Raw genomic sequence first — 21,208 nt, forward strand, 5'->3', positions numbered from 1 at the left:
TGACCATTTGTAAAAACGACAAGTTGTTTGTCGATTTTTTGAAATGGCTTATATTAAATGACTGTATTTGTTTCTACCCCTAATAAATTCAATTCATTAATATTTCAGTTAAATAATTTAATTATAAATCAAATAATAAACATTATTTAATTTTCTCTCACCCGCATGCTTCGTACAGAGGTCAATGAACGAGCAGGAGATCTTATAAACCTACAACTTTGAGCTTGAATAATAGAACATTGATTAATTAAACTAATTTATTAATCAATTTTACCATTAATCTAAGGTAACTCTTGTTATTAACCCAAGAACTCTCCTATCGTGTAGATGAGTTATATCCACCGATATAATAATAACTGCTCAACAATCATTTACAAAGTAACCTATGATTCCAAATATAAGAAAATATTATTTTGCCCCAAGTTCTATATCTTGTTCTTCAAGTCCCACTGGCTATGGAAAAAATCCTTCATGGGTACTGAGAAGGTGGATATCCTCTACGAACTAGCACTCTCCATATTTATACATGAAGGTTGCCAGTTCTCTAATTGGATATGTTCCCAAAACAGTAAGTTTATTGAGCTTGAATACTATGATTACTCTAACCAATATGAATCAAAGAACATATTCACAAGCAAGAGTTCATAATACACACACAATTAAGATTAAATGAGCAATAATCATCCTACCAGCGTTTGCACTTCCGTAACGATTTTATAAGAAACTACAAGTCACATCACAGTTCAATCTTATACAAACTTATTGTATATGCATGCGACCCACTCGCATATCTCTACATGAACAATTAAAATTAAAACATTTATAACTTTTACAAGACACCCAAGCTCATCCATATACTATAGAGCCTTTAGGTTAGTACTCGATCCTCTTATATGTTAACTACATATTGTTCAAGATTATAGTAGTGAATAATGAATAATACTTATTTCAGTTTAAAATAATTCATTACGAGGTTTTAAGACATAAATCCCAACAACTCATTATTGGCATAATCCTATCTAACAAGTTCTTTTTTGGGATACAATCTCACTGACTGTGTGCATTAGTAGGTTTACCAAATTAGATATCAACTTTAGTATTATATTTTTTGAACTTCTCCATTGTTTTAGACCTATGTTACAATAGGTGAAGTCTACAAAGAAAAGTAAAGCATTTGTAACTTTTGTGGCTTTTTACATTCACTAATCCTCGTAGGTACAAGCTTTAGTGGTTCTTTTGCCTCTATTTTTTTCCCCCCCAATATAAAGTCTCCGGATTAAAATGTATAATTTTAACTTGTTTAGAGAGTTTATAATCAACTGAAGTTGTTAGTTGTACAGAAAATGCAATAAGTTGTCAAACTACAGCCAACTGCTATGAACCTTTGCCTACATAAAGTAGGAATGGAAATGGATTTGTAGGATTTACTTGGATGGTAAAATTAATTTTACAAACTAAAGTAAAAACATCCATTAACCCAACCAATGAACTAGAGAAACACTTGAACTATTACCAACTCCAAAAAATTATTGAATGAAGCTACCGCAGTGTCGCTGTCCCTTGATAACCACTAGACGCTGATTCGAAAATCTTCGTCTCCCTACCAACCAACCACTGGATATACATTTAAGGTATTTTTTCGATTTTTCTCATAAATCTAACGGAGAAGTAATGTCAGTCACATTGTGGTGAACTCCAGTAATGTCTCTACCAGCTCCACATTGCTTCCTAGACAAAAGTCACTTCATTCCAACTAGTTTAACCCGTTAATTCTCATTATTTACCAGAATTTGTCTTCAAATCGTCAATACACGAGACGGGGCGAGAGACGCGACTGTCGATGTGTCCTTCGTCTGCATCCACTGATCTGCTGCGGCACATAAAATGAGAAAAACCAAATTGAACAAATGAATTAGGCCCTACATTAGATACTATTACAGTCAATGAACCATGAATTTGGCAAGGGGATGAGCTAGAAGTTGGAACTTGACCAAAATATTAGCACCCTACTCCATAAAAGAAGCCCATAGGGAGCTCTGACTGAACAAATTTGATTGGAATAATCACCCAGAAAATCATGTTTATGCAATTGCAATCACATCTCCTATCAGTTTCTGGTTAAGGTCTTACATTCTTAATTCACTCCAGCCAGTTAGTTCCCTTCTTTTGAAACCAAAGCTGCTGATTTATTTCCATATCTTGAGTACACGTCAGTTAACACGGCCTTCTCCTTTACTCTTAACCTGCATTTAACATAGAAGTCACATGTTAAAGTTCATTTTTCGTTTAAATACTATTTTAGTCTCTGTAATTTCAATTATCATTGTATCTTTAAAAAGTGACCATTTTGGTAAAATTTTAACACAAATTTTATACATAAAACAGATCATTTAATACAAAGTTATTGCTACCTTTCAAAAAATTTATGAAGTGTAGTGTCGTGCTGAAATTATAATCGAAAAAATTAAAATAAAAAGAAAATAAAGAGACTAAAATAGCCCCTTTTTTAAATTATAAAAACTAAAACCGACATTTCAAAAATTAAAGGACTAGAACGGCCAAAGTTGGAAGTACAAGAATGTTGAAATTTTATGCTTGTTTTATGAGCATAGGGACGAAAATGAGCTAAAACTGGGAGTAAATTGACCACCTTAATTTTTCAGAGCATAAAATGTAAAGTTATGTTTTAAACAATCACTTGATGCAGCATTACCTTTTTGCAGATCCTGGAATTTCTGTCAATGATTTCTTCTCTCCTTTTTCCTTGGGTTGCTTTTTCTTTGAAACCTTTATTTTCCCTTTAATAGGTGGAATTTCCCTATGAATTTCCTCTCTTCCATTAGGAAGAATTTCTTCTGGTTCATGGATTCTCTCTAGTTCCTTTCGGGATGGTGACCGAATTTTGGACTCTGTTCTTGATTCTGCATCCTCATTATCCTCATCATCCGAATGTAATTCACTGACAGATACCAGATTTTCTTCCATATCCTCCACCCTTGTTCTTATAACTTCATCAGATAAATCCTTGTCCAAGTCAGCATCCTGCTCTGCTTCATATTCAGGAATAATTGGTAGAGCATGCTTGGTACTGCCCACTGAGCTTTCACAAGCAGAAGTGGAAGTCCGTCGATTGATCATCTCACATTTTATTTGCTTCTGTACTCTTCCAAACGTCAGATATTGTCCAGAAAATGTTTGCAAAAACCTGTGGAAGAAACGAAGGTCACTCTTTTTACCAAGCTATCAAGGACTGTGGATGCATAAATGGTTGTGCCATGTCTAATTTGAAACCTTGAAACTATTTATAAACAGAGTGCCAAACCATGTAAAGATGTGCTGATCTCAGAATGCAGGTAGGGAGGGAGAATGCAGGTAGGGAGGGAGGGTACAATATCTCGAATTACTTGGGGGTCGGTGTAGTTTTTAACCTTTAATATTTTTATATTCCAATATTATTCTAGTTCTTTGGGTTCTATCAAAATTATCTCTCCCGAAAACAATGTCTTGTTTCTTTCTAGGCTTCAAGCCAAATAAACTACAAAACTTCAAAAAACAAATCTACTAAAGAACACGACCCCTCCCCCAAGAAGGGTCCTAAACGACCTCCTCCAATTACTCAACCTCGGGACCTTGTCTAAGTAAAATCTTGCCAAAGATGGCCTTGGGCAGCAAAATGACATAAGCACGATAAATGACTCTAGAACACACCCAATTTGGACTTAAGAAACAAAGAGGCTTAATGAAAAACGTCATGTATTAATACTTCCAAAGGTGATCATGTAAAGAACTGGATTTCTTTAGGATTTTGAAATTCCACGAGGAGAAGAAAGAACGTGCAAAAGGAAGAAACCAATCGAAGAAGAAACAACTTACAAGACAAGGATCTAAATAGTTTAAGGGACCATAAACGCAGGTCTCTATGCCTAGGTGAAAGAACCAAAACCAATGATTGAAGTAAATACACAAGAAACCAACTCCTTAGTCTTGATCAAGGAGAGCCCACTAAACCATACAACAAAGGAATTTTTTCCAACTTGTGAACAAGATACAAAAGGAGACTGAAAATTTTTTATCAAAGAAGTGGGAACCCGTGAAGGAAGAGGTTTAAAACAAAGCCAAAGTACCTCCCAGAATCTGGACTCTACTGCCATCTCCTAGAGGTGGTGAAAGAATGAAAATGTGGAAGGCAAATAGAGCTCGGTTTCCATAGGTTACAAAAGGTTCCTTTAGAAGCTGAACCAAATTCCCACCACCACCACATGATCTTTTCTAAGCACCGCTTCAAGGGTTTTGCAGCAAAAATGTACTTCACAGATTTTATTGCTGCTATGCTACCTTTTTTTGACTAATTAAGTTTGGAATTCCGAAGCTAATTTGATTATGAAAAGACTACAACTAAATTTTATCGGTTCTATTAATTTCTTCTCAGCCAAAAACATACCTTATGGCGTCTCCTTCGGACTTGCAATCAACAAATGCAAAACCCTTGCAGATTGGATCCCTAGTCTTCTTGTTTCCAACGACTGCAGGAACTATATTGATTATTCCAGGAAACTCTTTAAAAGCCACCACCAGATCTCTGTGGATGTTCTTCTTTTTAGGAAGGTTGACAATGCGGACACCAAATCCAGTACTACCAATATCTGAAGCTGAAGAAATGCATGATACTCAGGGTTAGATCAAACTAGAATTCTGTTAGGCCTAAGCCTCAATTTTATTTATTAGACAAGCCAAGGGAGATTAGAGAGCTCCCTACCTCTCCCAATTCTCACCAGAGAATACAAGCCAAGACTAAACAGCAAAAAGATACCCTCATAGCTACACATCCCACTAATATATAACCCACCGGCCTTGCACGTAACTAACACATATAACAAATATTCCCTGTGGGTCCCTCCTATCAGTGCGTAAAGCACCCTCTCAAACAGTTTCTCTCTTCCTCACACGCTTAGATACACTCTAGTAATTTGGGGTCTATCAAATTGATAAGGAAAACAAATTTGAATGACAGAATATTCATTCCTGGTTCAGGCTCTTATTTCTATTGTATTAATAAGTTTTTCAGACTCTTTTAGTTAAATAAGAATATAAGATTCCTGGTTCCATAAGTAAGTGACTCGGGACTTAATTTTAATCAGACATCTAATTCTAATAGGATTTCCATAGCCTTATTTTCAGTCTATTTAGTTTCCTTATTGAGTTCAGTTGTTTCTTTTGCTTTAAACGGTACTTTCACAGTACAAGATGATGAATATGTTTCAATAGGGTCCATCTTTGCAAGCTATGATAATTTTCTCTCTTTTCTCATTCGTCTTCTCATCTCTTTCCCCTTTAAGATTTACCCATGGTTTTGTTATGCTGTATTTTGTTATGAGGTTCTAAAATTGTAAATCATGTAGCAGTCGTTCACAGCAAACTTTGATGATTAATTCAGGGCAGTTCACAGTTGTTAGAATATCAAAATGGAATTGAGCAATATCCTATTCATTCCATTAGAGGGAGGTGTGATTTCCTTATTTAGTTATTACAATTTATTAGTTCAAAGGATCTTTTATCACCTTCTAACTTTCATGCCTTCCTTCCAGCTCGTCCAAAATTAAAATTTGCAAATAACATTTATGAAGCTTTGAAAATTCCACAATTGAAATTCCGCAATTGAAAACTACCGTTTTGGAAAAGTTTAGGCCTCAAAAAAGAATAACACTTGGGAGATAACTAAACTTTTCACAGGTAAACAAGTCGTTGAATGTAAATGGATTTTAAAAGTAAAATACAATTGAGATGGAATTGAACAATGGATTTGACAATCCCAGAGCATGGTTGGAGAGATTTACAAAAGTAGTAACAAGGAATGGGTATCCCAAGCTTACTCTACCTTATCTGCCAACATTCACCCAAAAGAAAAGTTTTCATTATTATTTCTATGTTGATGACATCATTGCCACCAGAAATTCATAGTAATAGTGCTCTTGTTGACAACAATAGACACCAAATATTAGTTGGTAGACTCATTTCTTTCCGACACTATGACACTGTACAAAGCATCTTGAAATCACCGAGTGCTTCATCCAAGAAAAAATTAAAGACAAGACGATCTCTTTTCAGTGCATCTATAAAACTTGTCTGTTGATATCCTTGCTAACTTCCTCGACTAAAGTTTGAAGATTTAAAGACCAGACTAGGGTTGATCAAACTCTACAACCCCAGCTTGAAGGGAATAGTTGATCCCCATACTGTTGGTGCATTACAGGAAATGGTCTCAGCCTATTTACAATTTATTTGACTTCCATTAGATAGTAACTTTCCTTCTAGACTTACTAGCATGTAATTAGCTTCATTTCATTCCTTTTTTACCATTGGCACTACCATCCTACTTGATAAATAGGGCTATGTTTCATGTGTAGAAGTGAGAAGAAGGTACGATGTATTAATTAAGAATGCTATGGTCGTCTTCCCTTTTTTTTTTTTTTGGTTTATGGACAACTAAGCTAAAAGAAAGCCACGACAAAAGGAGCCAAGCTAAAACAAAAAAGGGTTCCAATCAAGCACAATGAGACCTAAAGGGTAATTACAAAAAGCCTTTAACCACAAAGGCCTAAAGAGAAACATAGAACCTAACAAGGGACTACACCTCCTCCTTAGTCCTCTCAACCTCTCTAAAAATTGTATTGTTGCTCTCAATACAGGCCCCACAGAATCGCGCAGATCCCGGCCAGCCACAAGAAGCGCCCCTAATGATGAGAGGGCAGATGAAGGAGCTCCTCAACCAAAGAGATACACCCTCTAGGCTAAGCTATGTGAAAACCAAACATCTGAAAGAAACAACTCCAAACCCAAAAAGCATAATCACAGCCCCCCAAATGGTCAAGTTCCTCAGCAACACCCAAACCATAGCATTCTAATGATAATCATAATGAATAATCATGGAGATGTTTGTATAATTTTTCTGGGATGTCATTGAACCCATTTCTTTAATGAATAGATATTGACAAAAGTATTAAGTATGGAATAATTAATTGGAGAAAATATCATCTTGGGTTTGATAATAATTCTTTAACATGGGGTGATGTACTAAAACTATTGGAGCGGAAGATCTCATTTACTCGATCAAAGTGATTAAAGAGATCAAAACCACTGTCCTATTCTACAGAAAAACCAAAGGTCTTTCCTCAAAGGGTTGTATCTGAGAGAAGAGTATCAATTAACTCTACGCATTGGGCTCATCTTCTCTCAAGACACACTTAGATGCATGTCTCAACCCAAAAAAGAGAATTCTAACTTCTTTTTTTTTTTTTATAAGAAACCACCCTTTCATTGAGAAAAATGAAAAAAGATACAAGAAGTACAAAGGGGGCCTACAAAAAACAGCCCAGAGAGAAGGAAACCATTAAAGAAACGGACTCCAATCCAAAAGAATGAAGTCTAACGGATAATTACAAAAAGCCTTAGAAACTGAATCCCATAAAGAAGTATTCAATCTAAGAAGATCCCAAACATAGTCAGCAGATCTCTCCACCCCCCTAAACAGCCTATTATTTCTCTCTAACTAAATACCCCAAAGAGAAGCCAAAAAACAGGTCTGCCACAAAAAACGACCTCGGTCTCGAAAAGGGGGTGTAACAACACCTCCTCCATCATCCCCCTACAATCTCTGGAACAGACCCAAGACAAGCCAAAGCAATTAAGGAACCGGATCCATACATCCTGAGCAAACTGGCAATTCCATAACAAATGCTCCAAATCTTCATAAGCATTCCTGCAGAGAACGCACCACTGTGGGCCCAGGCAAAAGGAGGACATCTCCTTGATACGATCTAAAGTATTGACTTTCCCAAGTAAAATTTGCCAAGAAGAATTTAATCATCTTCGGAATCTTAATCTTCCAAAGAGAGTTAAACCAACGGGATGAAGGGGAAGAAGAAGAAGGGGAAATCAAGGTATTGAAATAAGAATTACAAGAAAAGCCTTTCAAGGGGTTGAGGGACCACACTCTCACATCCTCCCCCCAAAAAGTAAAGACACCTCTGACAACAAAACCAGTAAATCGGAAGCCTCTAAAGACTCCCGATCCGTCAAGGGGCGAGACTCGAGAGAGACCCAACGAAATGGAAGGAGCCTCCCCCATAGGGTTCAAAATCTCGACCACCGAAAGAAGCCTATTTCCAGAAAGAAAATAAAGTCGAGGGAAAGCAAGTCACAGAGGTTTATCCCCAACCCACAAATCCTCCCAAAAATAAGTATTTTGACCATCCCCCACAATAGAACGAAGAGACTGAGAAAAAACGGGGAAACACGAAGCGATAGCCTTCCAGGGATTGTTATTGCTCACCTTAGAACCACCTGCCAAGACCCAATCAAACGGGTGAGGGCCGTATTTACTCACGATAATCCTTTGCCACAAGGCCCTAGGCTCATAGAAGAAGCGCCATAACCATTTAGCTAGAAAAGCCTCATTCCTAAGCCTCAAGTTTCCAATGCCCAAACCCCCTACATCTAAAAGCTTCGAAACCACTTTCCAACTGATGAGATGGGCTCCACCCCCCTCCTCCACTCCCTCCCAAAGAAAATCCCTCATGCAGCCACCGGGGCTTTAAAAAGAGACATGAAATAAGACGGAATTCCCCTCAAACAGATTGTATTAACGTAAGTCTCCCTCCTTTAGAGAAGTACGCTTTCTTCCAAGAAGACAGGCGTTTCTGCAATTTTTCCAAAAAGAGAGAGTTCGAAACAATTGGGATTTTTTTTTTAGATTGGATGCAGTTACTAATTCATGATATGGCATGTACAGAATGAAAACTTCATTCTCGATTCTACGAGAATTTTTATGAAAGCCTTTCATTTGCTTCTCTTCGATTGAAGTTTTATTTTCCCAGAATGTATCCTAATTTTTGGCCTAATTCTTCTTCTGATGATCGATTCAACTTCTGATCAAAAAGATATACCTTGGTTATATTTCATCTCTTCAACAAGTTTAGTAATGAGCATAACGGCCCTAGTGTTTTCACTCACCGGCATCCAGAAGGACATACTCCTAGGATTATTACCTAAAGGAAGATCGAGATAGGAGGAGGGAAACTCGCCAACTTCACACCCAACCAGGGAAGCCCATTCCCTGAGCTTACCCACTTCACAATTCACCCCCAATAATGAGCTTTTGCCTCTATTGATCTTAAGGCCAGGAAGAGCTTCAAAAACAACCACGGAGGCAATTAAGATTCTTGAAAGCACTGTCCTTACCAGAGCAAAAAAAAATGTATCGTCTACGTCTGCAAATTGAAGGTGAGAGAGGGTCACTTTCTCCCTACCCACTTCAAAAGCTTCCAAACTCCCTTTCTCGACCCCAATGGAGACTAACCTGCTAAGAATATCCACTACCAAAATAAACAGGAGAGGAGACAAGGGATCCCCTTGACGAAGGCCTCTAGAAGCCAAGATTTTTCCCCTAGGTCTCCCATTCACCAGGATAGAGTAATTAACAGTTCTAATACAACTCCACATCCGAGCCCTCCATTTATAAACAAAACCTTTCTTACACACAAAACCTTTCTTACACATAATCTTATCTAAAAAGTTCCAATCCACATGATCATACGCATTTTCGAAATTGATCTTAAAAACCACACCCTCCTTCTTGTTTTTCCTGTAATCCTCAATCGCCTCATTAGCTATCAAAACTTGATCCAAAATTTGCCTACCAACAACAAAAGCCCATTGCGTCTCAGAAATAGTAGAAGGCATGACCTTTCTTAGCCTATCTGCGAGAGTTTTTGCAATAATTTTGTAGAGGCTCGTTGTCAAGCTGATAGGTCTAAATTCTTTCACTTTAACCGCATCCTTCTTTTTTGGGATCAGACACACGTAAGTCTCGTTCATGGAGGCATCAATCACACCCCTCTCAAAGAACTCCCGAAACACTCTCAACAAGTCCTCATTAATACCATCCCAATTATCTTGATAGAAGGCCATAGAAAAGCCATCTGGGCCAGGGGATTTATTTCTATCAAACCCAAACACCACCCGACGAACTTCTTCCAGAGAAAAGGGGGCTTCCAAACTGTCTTTCTCAACAATAAAAATGGGACTCCAATCCAAACCTTCCAAAAAAGGCCTAGGACAAGGTATGGGGCTGTAAAGCTGTTTGAAAAAAGAAATCACTTCCTTCTCAATCTTTTGATCCTCACGCAACACCACCCCATCCTCAGAGACCAACGAAGAGATGAGATTTTTGTTCCTTCTACCATTAGCCAAATTATGGAAAAACTTGGAATTACAATCCCCTTAGCCCATTTGAATTTCGCTTTCTGTCTCCACTTCTGATCTTCCTTTCTAATCACCTCCCCAAACTGAGCTTTCAAACAACGCCGATCCTCCAACTACTCCTAAGAAAGGGGCCCATCCACTTCAAGAGAATCTAGAACTTTAAGCTTCGAATTCTAACTCTTATTTACTTAATTAATAATCTTTTCTATACTGAATTATATTATTGTTTGCGTGACACAAAATCCCTTCTAAATTATTTGTTTCTCTTTTTAAGATGATATTATTTGGAATGCATTCTAGGGCATCCCAGTTGACAAGGGCTTGGAGTCTCTTGGTTTAGAGGTCTCAAGTTCGAACCTTCTAGTAAGCTTAATACGAAAAACTCTTGATGTCTCTCGGGTTCGGGTCTTAGGATGGGTGCAACTGCCCCTGGGTATAAGGGAGCAAAGCTCCAACTCCCAGTTATAAAAAAAAAAGAGAGAGATGATATCATTTGGAACAATGTACAACATGCTTCTTCCTAGTGGTGTTCAAATCATAAGAAACTCTTCTGTAATTACAGTCTACTTATGATTTCGAATTGGAAGACTTGAATCTCTTATTCGGAAGGCTTGAATTTCTTATTCTTTTCAGGAGGGGTTCCCTCCGCCCCGGCCCCTATGCTGTACTTTCCATTATTTTGTGTTAATATACCCGTCTGCCATCTCTTATCCCAAAATAAAGAATTTTACAATCATTTGACCAAGTGTGAGTCGCTTCTCTAGCCCAATTCTATTACTTAAAAGAATGACCCTAGTTGGCAATTAAGCATGGAACATAGGATAAGATACTACAAACATAAAGACACAGAACAGAGACTTATAAATTGGGAGGGATAGAGACTGACCTTTTACCTCTGCAACACTCTTACTAGAATTGGACTCGGAAGACTGGTTCTTGAGCTTATTGATATTAGCAGCCTGAGCTGCCCTACTCTGCTCCAATTCTTGCAGCAATTTGTCTTCAATGGAGGTATCGTACTCCTTCCCTTCTCCGAACCCACGAGGCCGTCCCGCAAGCCACTCCTTCATCTTCTTCAACGGCAGGAGCACCTCCTCCTCCTCATCGAAGAATTCATCAAACTCAATGTCGGAGTCAGTGGGTTGAGCGACGCCTCTCCCTGGCTTCTTCTGTGCAAAAACATGGAACCCGATTCGCGGAGGGGCATGAACAAGCGATAAACAGAAGTGGGGTGAGAGGAATTTTGTTGAATTGGGATTGGATGGTGAGTGGAGTTTGTAGAAAGCAGTGTACGATTTTGGGAGAAGAAGGGATTTGGGTTTTGAGTGTGAGAGCCAGAAGCGGCTCTGAAGATGGAGGGACGCAGAATCAACCATCATTCTGCAGCTGAGCCCCGAGAGGAATGCCACTGAAGCTAATCTACAGACCGTTTTCAAAGACGGTATAAAAACTTGAGAGCTTAAATTAAATTGCACCGCTTGTTTGTCATCTGGTGTCGTGGTGTAGTTGGTTATCACGTCAGTCTAACACACTGAAGGTCTCCGGTTCGAATCCGGGCGACGCCATTTATTATATCTTTTTTCTGTTTAATTTTTCTATCTATTTTCTGCTCCTTGATTCCTTAAAATGGTGAGATTAACTATTAGAAAGAAAATGAAATTAAGTTTAAATTACAAGCACAAAATAAAATACATCAAAATTATTAATATTGATATTTTAAATTTATTTTGAAAAAGATGAAATACTTATTTAGTCGTTTAAATATCTTTTATGAATATTTTTAATTATGTTTCCAAAAATATCCATCGACATCAATATTTTCATCGATTTTTTTATGAAATTAAGATTTCAACATTTCTATGAAATTAGTAATTCGACATTTCCATTGATATTACTTATCTTTTAATTTAAATATTTTTTTATAAATTTTTTATTTTTATAACATTTCCAAAAATATCAATTGACATAGATATTTTTTTGATATTTTCATCTACATTTTTATGAAACTAAGACTTCAACATTTCCACTGATATAGACATTTAAAACTTTCATTTCATCAACGTAGACATTTAAAATCTTAATTACAAGAGACTATATTAAACTAAAAAAAATCGTAAATATTAATTTTGTAACCTAATTTTTTTAAAAAAATGTAAATTAATAAATTAACATTTTAATCTTTTTATTTATTTATTTTCATATTAGAGATATTTTGATAAAAATATCAGTTAATTATTATATTGATGTGAAACGTATGGTCATATGGGAATTTAAATTTTGTATATGATGTATTTTCTTTAATGAAAAATACTTCTCCATTGGAAGGTCAATGTAATCGTCTATGGAAGTGTCAATAAAAATCTCCAACAAAATATCATTAAATTTTTTTGACAAGTAGGATAGAAAAATTTGTTCCCTTTTTTTCAAACAAAAAATAAATAAATAATTGAAGACTTAGCACCGTTACGTATGACACATAGTTGGATTTGGAAGGGAGAAACATTGCACGATCCAATTATAGTAATCGTTGTTACAGGTAATTGGACTGAATATAATAATGGTAAGATTTAACTTAACCAAATTGAAACAAAGAAAGAAACTGAACTTAAACTAGAATTATAGAGATTAAATTGAAACTTCTCAAGAAAACATAAATTAGGCTAGAATTATGGTGCTATCTTATCTGCCTCTGCAACCAAAAGATCCACGTTAGGAAAATATCTACCCTTTAAGACCTTTTAAGACAAAGGAGATTAAGAGAGCATAACAATCTCCACACTTGCTTGGCAAAAGAGCTTGGTTAAAGCCCTCCAAATCCCTAACATTCAAGCCTCCAACCTCCTTAGGCAAATACAATTTGTCCCAGCTCATCCAATGCTAACGCCTATGAGAATCAGCCAACTCCCACCAAAAATTTACAAGAACAGAAGAGATTCCTAAGTAGAAATTTTTACGTTCGCGTCGAATTTTGAGAACAGAAGGGATTCAAATCCCTGATATGTTACTTACTGTCAGGTAGAAATCTTCTACCAAATACCATTAAATTTTTTTTACGAGTAGAAGAGAGAGATTTATTTCATTTTTTTTTCAAAAAAAAAATAATTGAAGACTAGCAGCACCACTACTCATGACACACATCCGTTTTCTAAAGGAGAAACATGGTACGATCCAATTGTACTCATCTCTGCTCCAGGCAATTGAACTGAATGTGAAGATATTGCCGCTTGTGATTGGATATCTGACAGCGAACACAACCAGCCTAATAGACACCACTATTTGGAAGCTTACGCTAGACTCATGCCTTGAGTCTTCTAAGCATTGAAACTATTGAACGGGACACGTTTCATCTGTTTAAGCGTAGACACAGCAAACAAATTTATTGCATCATTAGTTCAAATAAATTTAGTTAGAGTTTGTTAAGAAAGACGACAAACAATGACAGAATATAGTTGGGATTCATTACTAGTTCAAATTTCTAAAATTTGTTATAAGCACGATATTGAAATTCTTTAGATAGATGATATGTTTTTGAGACGAGAAAGATGAGTCAAAAATCTCAATTACCATCTACAAAAATGCATCATTCTCGTGTTAGAGTTTTTTTATACATTGTCGTTGATATGCAATTTCAAGAGACCTTACGATCAAAAAGCTTTTTGACTATTGAACTCTCTACATGCTTAAGGATCAACTTCAAAACTACAATATTGATGTTGCATACTCACTTTTTCTATTTTTTTGAAATAACAAACTTCTGTGATATTGTAGTAAGAAGGATCACGATGAACAAAGATAAAAACTATCCATTAGTTCACCAATTGCTCATGATATTGACATTTATATTTTACTTGGTGCAACAGATTCGATAGAGATGATATTTTTAGCCATGAGTATTGTAAAGACTCGACTGTTGTTGTTCGATTCACAAGTATACAAATCATCAAAAGTAATTAGAGTATCGTCTCCATGGGGAAATGAATATTTACTAATTACCAACTTCTATACTTAGATTTTATTTGAACATGGAAAGTTTAATGAAACTGTAAGTAAAGAAATAAATTCTAAGATTAATTAAATTAAAGAATAAAACAACACCATTATCAATAAACAAGAGTAAATTCAAGCAGCTTAAACTCTAGAGCATGACTTCACGGATATTGTCCTTCAACTTTTCCTACAATTTTTATCGAAATTTTTCTAAACGAAGGTTGTTGGCGAATTTTACCATATTGACTCGATATTCTTTCTCAAGCAATAACGATTTTCTTCGAAAAGTAGGGTATCTATATCTCTATGACTACGCTACAATTCAAATAATTAAGCATGTAGAACCCAACAACGTGCCACAAAATTTACACGTATATCTCTGTCTCTTGCTTAATTAGAGAGAATTATTCAAAGCATAAATCAATAATATTGTTTCTCGGTATTATTTATGACAAATGATCAATGTAAAAATTGATCAAATCTAAACAATGAATTAAAAGTAGAAAAGTTCTCACACCTAATAGAAATTTAGAAGAGAAATCGTCTAAAAATGAAAAAATAAAGTTACATAAACAATTGCATCATGCTGTAGAAACAACTATTTAGCTCATACTCGAATCCAAAAAAAAAATCTTAATCAACGACATTGAAGGAGGTTCAAGCAAGAAAAAGAGAAATTAATTAGAAGAGGAGGAAGAAAACAAATATGGCGATGTCTCGAGTTTCCGTTCTTCGCATTCTTCCGTATTTCTTAAAATCTCCAACTTTTCTCTCTAAAACATCTTTCGGTCTAAAATCCCCCTCTTTTCTCCTTCTTTGTGGCTTAGGGCTAAAATGAAGTATTTAAACAAATTATGTTCACAGTGCCCAGACGCCCAAATGCTTGCATTTGGAAAAGTTAGGCTTCAACTTTGTAGAACCTAGACGCCCAACGTGTTGGAATTTTGGCTCACTTTTCTTCTCAATTCGCTATTTTTCTCCTCTTCTTCAATTCAACTCCTACAGAAGAAAGATGTACTAAAAATAATTCTAAAAAATATCTCTAATTACTAATTCCAAAATTTGACTTTATCAACCTTTTTTCTTTCTTTTTTATCCGTGTGTCCTATCAACTTTGTTATTGAATGGAAGATCAAATAATAAATTGATTTTATCATAGCATATACTAAGAAGTATTTATTGGATAAATTAAATTATGAAGTTATGATATAGCGATTTTCAGAACATGAAAAACCTGCTGAGGGCAATTTGTAATTTATTAAATTAGTATTCGGAATTCTTTAATTTACAATTTTTTTGTTGCTACATTTCTATGCATATATAATGTCTTGAATGAAAATCATGGAGTTACCACTAGCGTTGCTAACTCACCTTTTATTAAAGACAATCTCTTCAACTCAAATCAGATACTTCACTTTTATATTCAACACCACTCTCATTAAATTGTTATTCTACTTGTATGTTGATGATATACTTATTAGTAGGTCAAGTCTCCTTGTTGTTCATTAGGTTATTCAACATTTTGTTATGCATGACTTACAAGATATTCCTTATTTATTGGGCGTCCAAATTTTATGTACTACTAAAATAAAATACAACACTCTATATATCTAGAAGCTAGAAATATATCTCGGGGATTGCAAACAAATATCAAAAACTTCTAGATATGTCTTAGCTTTAGTATTATACTTTGGGCTCGGAGGAATTTTAGAGAGTTGTTTAAGATAAAGACTAGATTTAAAAAAAAAAAACATATCTAATATATAACGTCCCAGAGGAGTCCATACAAATCTATGTGTTTTGGGCGTGAAGGATCCCTTTCAATGTAGAAAAACAAGAGAAAATGAATGGGATGAAAAGCCAATAGGTCTAGGTTAAGCTAGTGATGATGGCTTGACGTTATGTAATATTTCTTCTCAAGTGATCAATGGGCAATAAATAAATAATAATAAAACTAAATACATATGTTGAAGAAAAGATCCAATTCAGTGAGGCACAATTCTAGAAAATAAACTAACACCCAAATAACTAAGTTGACTAAAGTAACTCAAACCTAGATTTCATAAAAATCATGTATGAGATTGTCTCCTACCAAAGAAAAAAAATGCATCCTCGTGTTCTGACTCCTCCAGTGCTGTATCTTCTTCGTCCGTGGTGGTTCTCATGTGCATGACGTACGTACAGTGAGGTAATGTCAGTGTCGTCAATCGATTCAACTGGGCTGTCTTCTTCTTCAATCTTCAAGGTGGTGTTTGGCGGGCGATAGGCGAACAGATCGTCGACATTAAAAGGTAGCTGAAGTGTGTATTTTTTATGGAAGCTTGAGAACATAAGCATTGTTGCTTTTTTTTCTTTATTTTGTAAGGACCAATTATGCGACGTTTTGACTTGGAATACGACCTAACTGGGCCTCTCTCGTAAATCATGATGGGATCCTCAATGTGAAATATTTTATGTTTCATATGTCATGCTCATGGTGTTTTCACAAATATGATATCTTGTCTTTATGAGATCTATGGTATGATTAAGCCCCTTAGACAAGCTGAATATTATAGATCTGTTAGGCATATCATTGTATAAAAATTCTACTTAAAGGCCAAAAATAGCTCCCTATTTAAGATTGACCTCAACAAAATAATGTAGCATATTTCCAATTGTTCCATTTACAACCTCAGTCTATCCATCAATCTGAGGGTGGTATGCACTACCACACTTCAGAGTTGTGTTTAACCAACTCCATAAACTATACAAAGTTATTAACAAATTTGACATCTCTGTCCAAAGTTATAGTTTAGGGTTCCCATGTAATGATAAAAATCATGAAAAAATAATTTCGCAATAACACTAGCATCAAATGTCTTATTGTATGATAAAAAAATGTGTCAATTTTGAGAATCTATCAACCATCAATTAAGATAGAGTCCACTCCCCTTTGTGTACTAGGCAACTTACCCAAGAATTAAACCATAGAAAGATCCTCTCAAATATCATTAGGAATAGGTAAATGGGTATAAAGTCCGTTGTTTTGTGAGCCTGATTGACAAATCCCACATGTTGAACAAATTTTCGAACATCTCTTTTAAGATGTGGCAAAAAAAAAGAGGACTTCTGTTAATATTGATTTAATAATGAGTTTCTCTTGCTGTTATTTATCTTATTGGACCTCTTTTTACTTGTTTTATTTTGTGACCCATTCTTCTCAAAGTAAACACAACTCATCTAAGTCTAGGTCTTGTTTTGTAAGGCTTATTTAAGCATTCTATCCCTCTTTGTTTATGACACCTGAAGAAGAAAAAAGAATAGAGATAGAGGAGAGCCACTTCGAGAGAGATCAAGCTGCCGCCTCCACCCACCTTCGATTCCATCATCGTTGCCTCTCACCGTGTCGTCGGGGTTGGGTAGAAATTGACGCTGCCGCCCGATTGAATAGAAAACGATGTTGTCGTCGAAGTGGTCGTGCAATCGTAAGGTTCTTTGGCGATTTTGTTCAGATCCGGGCTTGGATTCAGCGTAGATCTAAGCGTAGAGGTTGTATCTCTCTATCTTTGTTGGTTTTTAACTATTCTTGAAGAGATTTACATGTGTTTGAGATTTCTCCTCAAATCTCTTCAAGATTTTGAGTAGAAGCTTTCTTGAATCGTACATCTTGACTCTCTGTTTTAGGATTTTGATTCTGTTTTTGGTGTATATGTCTATTGTGTAATTGTAAATTTGATCTTTGTTGTTAATAATATAGACTCGAAGGGATATTATCTTTGCAAAGTGGATGTAGGTCCTATTTTTAGGACTGAAACACTGTAAATCTTGTGTCGATTCTCTATTTTACATTACTGTTAGTTGCTGGAAATTATCTAAAGAATAATTGAAATGTTTCTATGATTATACGCTTCTTAGTTAGCATTCCTAAATACTCTTTTATGATATAAAGAACTCAATAAATAAGAAAATTGATTTTGGAATTTATATAAAATTGTAACAGCTCCCACAAGCTTGATTATCTTGTCTCTCCCTGAAGTTGCTAATTCACTATAATGCATTTCTTATATAATAAAGCTCTCAAGGAAGTGTTAGGGATACATAGCAAAGTTCCATTAAACAAAAATCCTTGGTGAATAGAAAAATCCCCACATTTTATTTTTTCATACATGAATCTCACATTCCCAAAATCATAATTGTTGACATATAAATCCTTCAAGCAATCAAACCTAACACCTGGGTGTGCAAAGTAAAAAGGAGATGGGCTCTCCTACTTAATGCATCGGCCATAACATTTTGCTTACCGAGTTTATGCCGAAAAACAAACTGGAACTTTTGTAAATACATTACCCAATGAGAAAAAATTCTTTTTAAAGGCATTTGAGAGTTAAGGAACTTAAGGGCATGGTGATCACTATGAATAATGAACTATCTTTAAATTAAATAATGCTCCTAATGTTGAAATTGCGAATAATAGCATACAATTCTTACTTATAGACATATCATTTCTGCTTAGCTTCATTTAGCTTCTGACTAAAAAATCCTAATAGCTTTCCTCTTACATCGAAACAACCACAATACCTATCAAACATGCATCAGTTTCCACTCCAAAGACTTTATCAAAATTTGGTAAAATAAGTATGGGTGCTAAAACTATTTTCGATTTAATTAAAGGAAAACTAGCTTCTTCCTCACTTTCCCACATTGATATCTTCCTTTCTTCAAGCAATTCATCAATTAAGCAACAATACTACTAAAATTACATATGAACCTTCTATAAAATAGCTAAACCATGAGAGCTACGTACCATGGTGACATTGCTAGGTGATGACCACTCCATAATAGCTTTAGCTTTAGCTGGTACAAAAATTCACACTTTTTCTAATATAGATATAACTTATGTGCCCAAAGTGTCAAGAAAATTTATCGCAGGTGGTCATAGTATTCCACTTGAGACTTACTAAAAACCAAAAACCACTGATGTCCAACCAATAAATTAAAAAAATAGATCAAAACTAGATCAGAATTTCTTGAAGCCTTATAATCTGTTTATCACAAACGAGATGGCAAAAGAAAATGTTCTATTATTCACTGGCTTCAACAATGAAAATAAAGAGAAAAATATATTTCCCAAATATTGCTACTGCTCGAAGGAGAAAACTTATGTAAATATACAGTATGATAGTATACATTCTTGAGCTAAGTAAGGTAAACTTGCAACGGTAAAGAAGAGTAAATATAATACAGCAAAATTGTGATCCTTTCCATATGAGGTTTAAATAAAATATCAAAATATGAGCCTGCCGTATATGGCGAACTCATCACTGAGCTTGTTGCTTAGGTGTTGGATTGCACTATTGGTGTTTCCTGTTAAGATGATGTCATCAACATAGATAAGCATGACTAATAGTGTAGAATGCTTTTTGAGAATAAACATAGAGGAATCAGATCTACAACATATAAAGCCAAGATGTAAGAAGTATTGGGAGAGTCTTTCAAACCAGGCTCGTGGGGCTTGTTTTAGGCCATATAAGGATTTGTTGAGTTTACACACGTAATGAGGAGTGTTTAGGTCTTGAAAGCCTGAAGGTTGTGACATATACACAGTTTCCTTAAGCGTTTCGTGGAGGAATGCATTCTTCACATCTAATTGTCTTAAACTCCAGTTTGAGCTAGCGGCAATGGCAAGTATGATTCTAATTGTGGAGGCCTTAACTACAGGACTAAATGTTTCTTCATAGTCAAGTCCTTCAACTTGTGAGTATCTTTGAGCCACTAAGTGGGCTTTATATCTATCTATGGTTCCATCCTCCTTGAGTTTGGTCTTAAATATCCATTTGGATCCTATGATGTTCGTGTTGGTAGGCTTAGGAACTAGTTCCCAAGTGTGATTTTGAATAAGGGCTCGCATTTCGTCTTCCATTTCCTCTTTCCAGTGAGGAATATGAAGTGCAGTCCTATATGATTTTGGATCTTCTGAGGTGCTATCAGTAGTGAAAAGGGATTGATTTTGTTGTCTTATGGACTTTGTGCTTTGAATGGATTGGTATAAGTCAGGATCAAGGCTTGGATTTTGAATTAGCTTTCTTCTTGTGACCATGTGGTGGTTTAAGGGAAGTTGATTTGTGTTTTCAAAATGTGAAGTTCTTGTCATTTCCTCACTTTGTGTTCCTGCAGGAGATAAATTTAAATCAACATGCAGTTGGTTACTAATATTAGGGAGATGAGAGTAGTTTAAAGAACTTGAAGAAGAAAAAGGAAGATATTGCTCATTATGTGTTTCTTGAACAATTGGAGCTTCAGTTGAGACATCATTTTCTGCATTAGTTGTTGTTGTAGAATTTTCTTCTTCAGCTTGAGCTACCTCTTGTAGTGTGTTGATCACTTCTTCGGTACTCTCTTCTTCATTATGGTTTGGAAGTATCTCTAAGTCACAGCAGTGTCTATTATTTATTAGTTTTCCATCATCAGTTACTGTTCGTCTTGTATTTCTCTGTTGTAGTTGTGTTTCCTCATGAGTGGCTGCTTGTTTATCTCCATTCTTTGAGGTATTTTCCCACACTTCAAAATCTGCAAACTCAGTAGCTACAAGTGGTGTATAGTTTTTATGGTGAGTATTGTTAATAAAAGGAAAGCATTCTTCATCAAATATTACATGACGAGAGATGTAGACTCTATTATTTTGTGGATTTAAGCACCTATATCCTTTGTGTATAGGACTATATCCAATGAACACACATGGATAAGTTCTTTTTGAGAACTTATTCTTGCCATAGTCTCTAAGATACGGAAAACATTTACACCCAAAAACCTTAATACCATTGTAGTTAGGAACTTTTTGAAATAATTTTTGAAAAGGGATTTGATCCTTGAGGGGCTTAGAAGGCATTCTATTAATAAGATAAATAGCAGTAAGAAAAGCATCCACCCAATATTTTAATGGAACATTAGATTGGAACAAAAGTGTCAAACCTGTTTCTACTAT

At 35.5% G+C, this 21,208-nt stretch overlaps 1 protein-coding gene and 1 non-coding gene across 4 annotated transcripts; one reads left to right on the plus strand and one right to left on the minus strand.

Moving 5' to 3' along the window:
• Nucleotides 1-1,372: 1,372 nt before the first annotated feature.
• On the minus strand, nt 1,373-11,670 carry LOC111019305 (RNA-binding (RRM/RBD/RNP motifs) family protein). 3 transcript variants are annotated; one of them, XM_088128074.1, is made up of 5 exons: nt 11,147-11,670; nt 4,442-4,649; nt 2,714-3,205; nt 2,131-2,243; nt 1,373-1,867 (listed from the first exon to the last, which is right to left on the minus strand). In XM_088128074.1, exons 1-4 carry the CDS (start codon nt 11,637-11,639, stop codon nt 2,153-2,155), a joined length of 1,284 nt encoding a protein of 427 aa, XP_087984200.1. In that variant the 5' UTR covers nt 11,640-11,670; the 3' UTR covers nt 1,373-1,867; nt 2,131-2,152. The 3 variants fall into 3 exon arrangements, with proteins under 3 accessions (XP_087984200.1, XP_087984199.1, XP_022151341.1); XM_088128073.1 differs by having other exon boundaries at nt 1,373-1,870; XM_022295649.2 differs by lacking the exon at nt 1,373-1,867 and having other exon boundaries at nt 1,987-2,243.
• Nucleotides 11,671-11,751: 81 nt separating this feature from the next.
• Nucleotides 11,752-11,825, plus strand: TRNAV-AAC (transfer RNA valine (anticodon AAC)). Its single transcript has one exon. It is a non-coding gene; the product is annotated as a tRNA-Val (tRNA).
• The last annotated feature ends 9,383 nt before the right edge of the window (nt 11,826-21,208 follow it).

This window comes from Momordica charantia, assembly GCF_013281855.1.
Source record: "Momordica charantia cultivar OHB3-1 chromosome 8 unlocalized genomic scaffold, Mcharantia_2.0 BLBB01000008.1, whole genome shotgun sequence".
NCBI classification, from domain to species: Eukaryota; Viridiplantae; Streptophyta; class Magnoliopsida; order Cucurbitales; family Cucurbitaceae; genus Momordica; species Momordica charantia.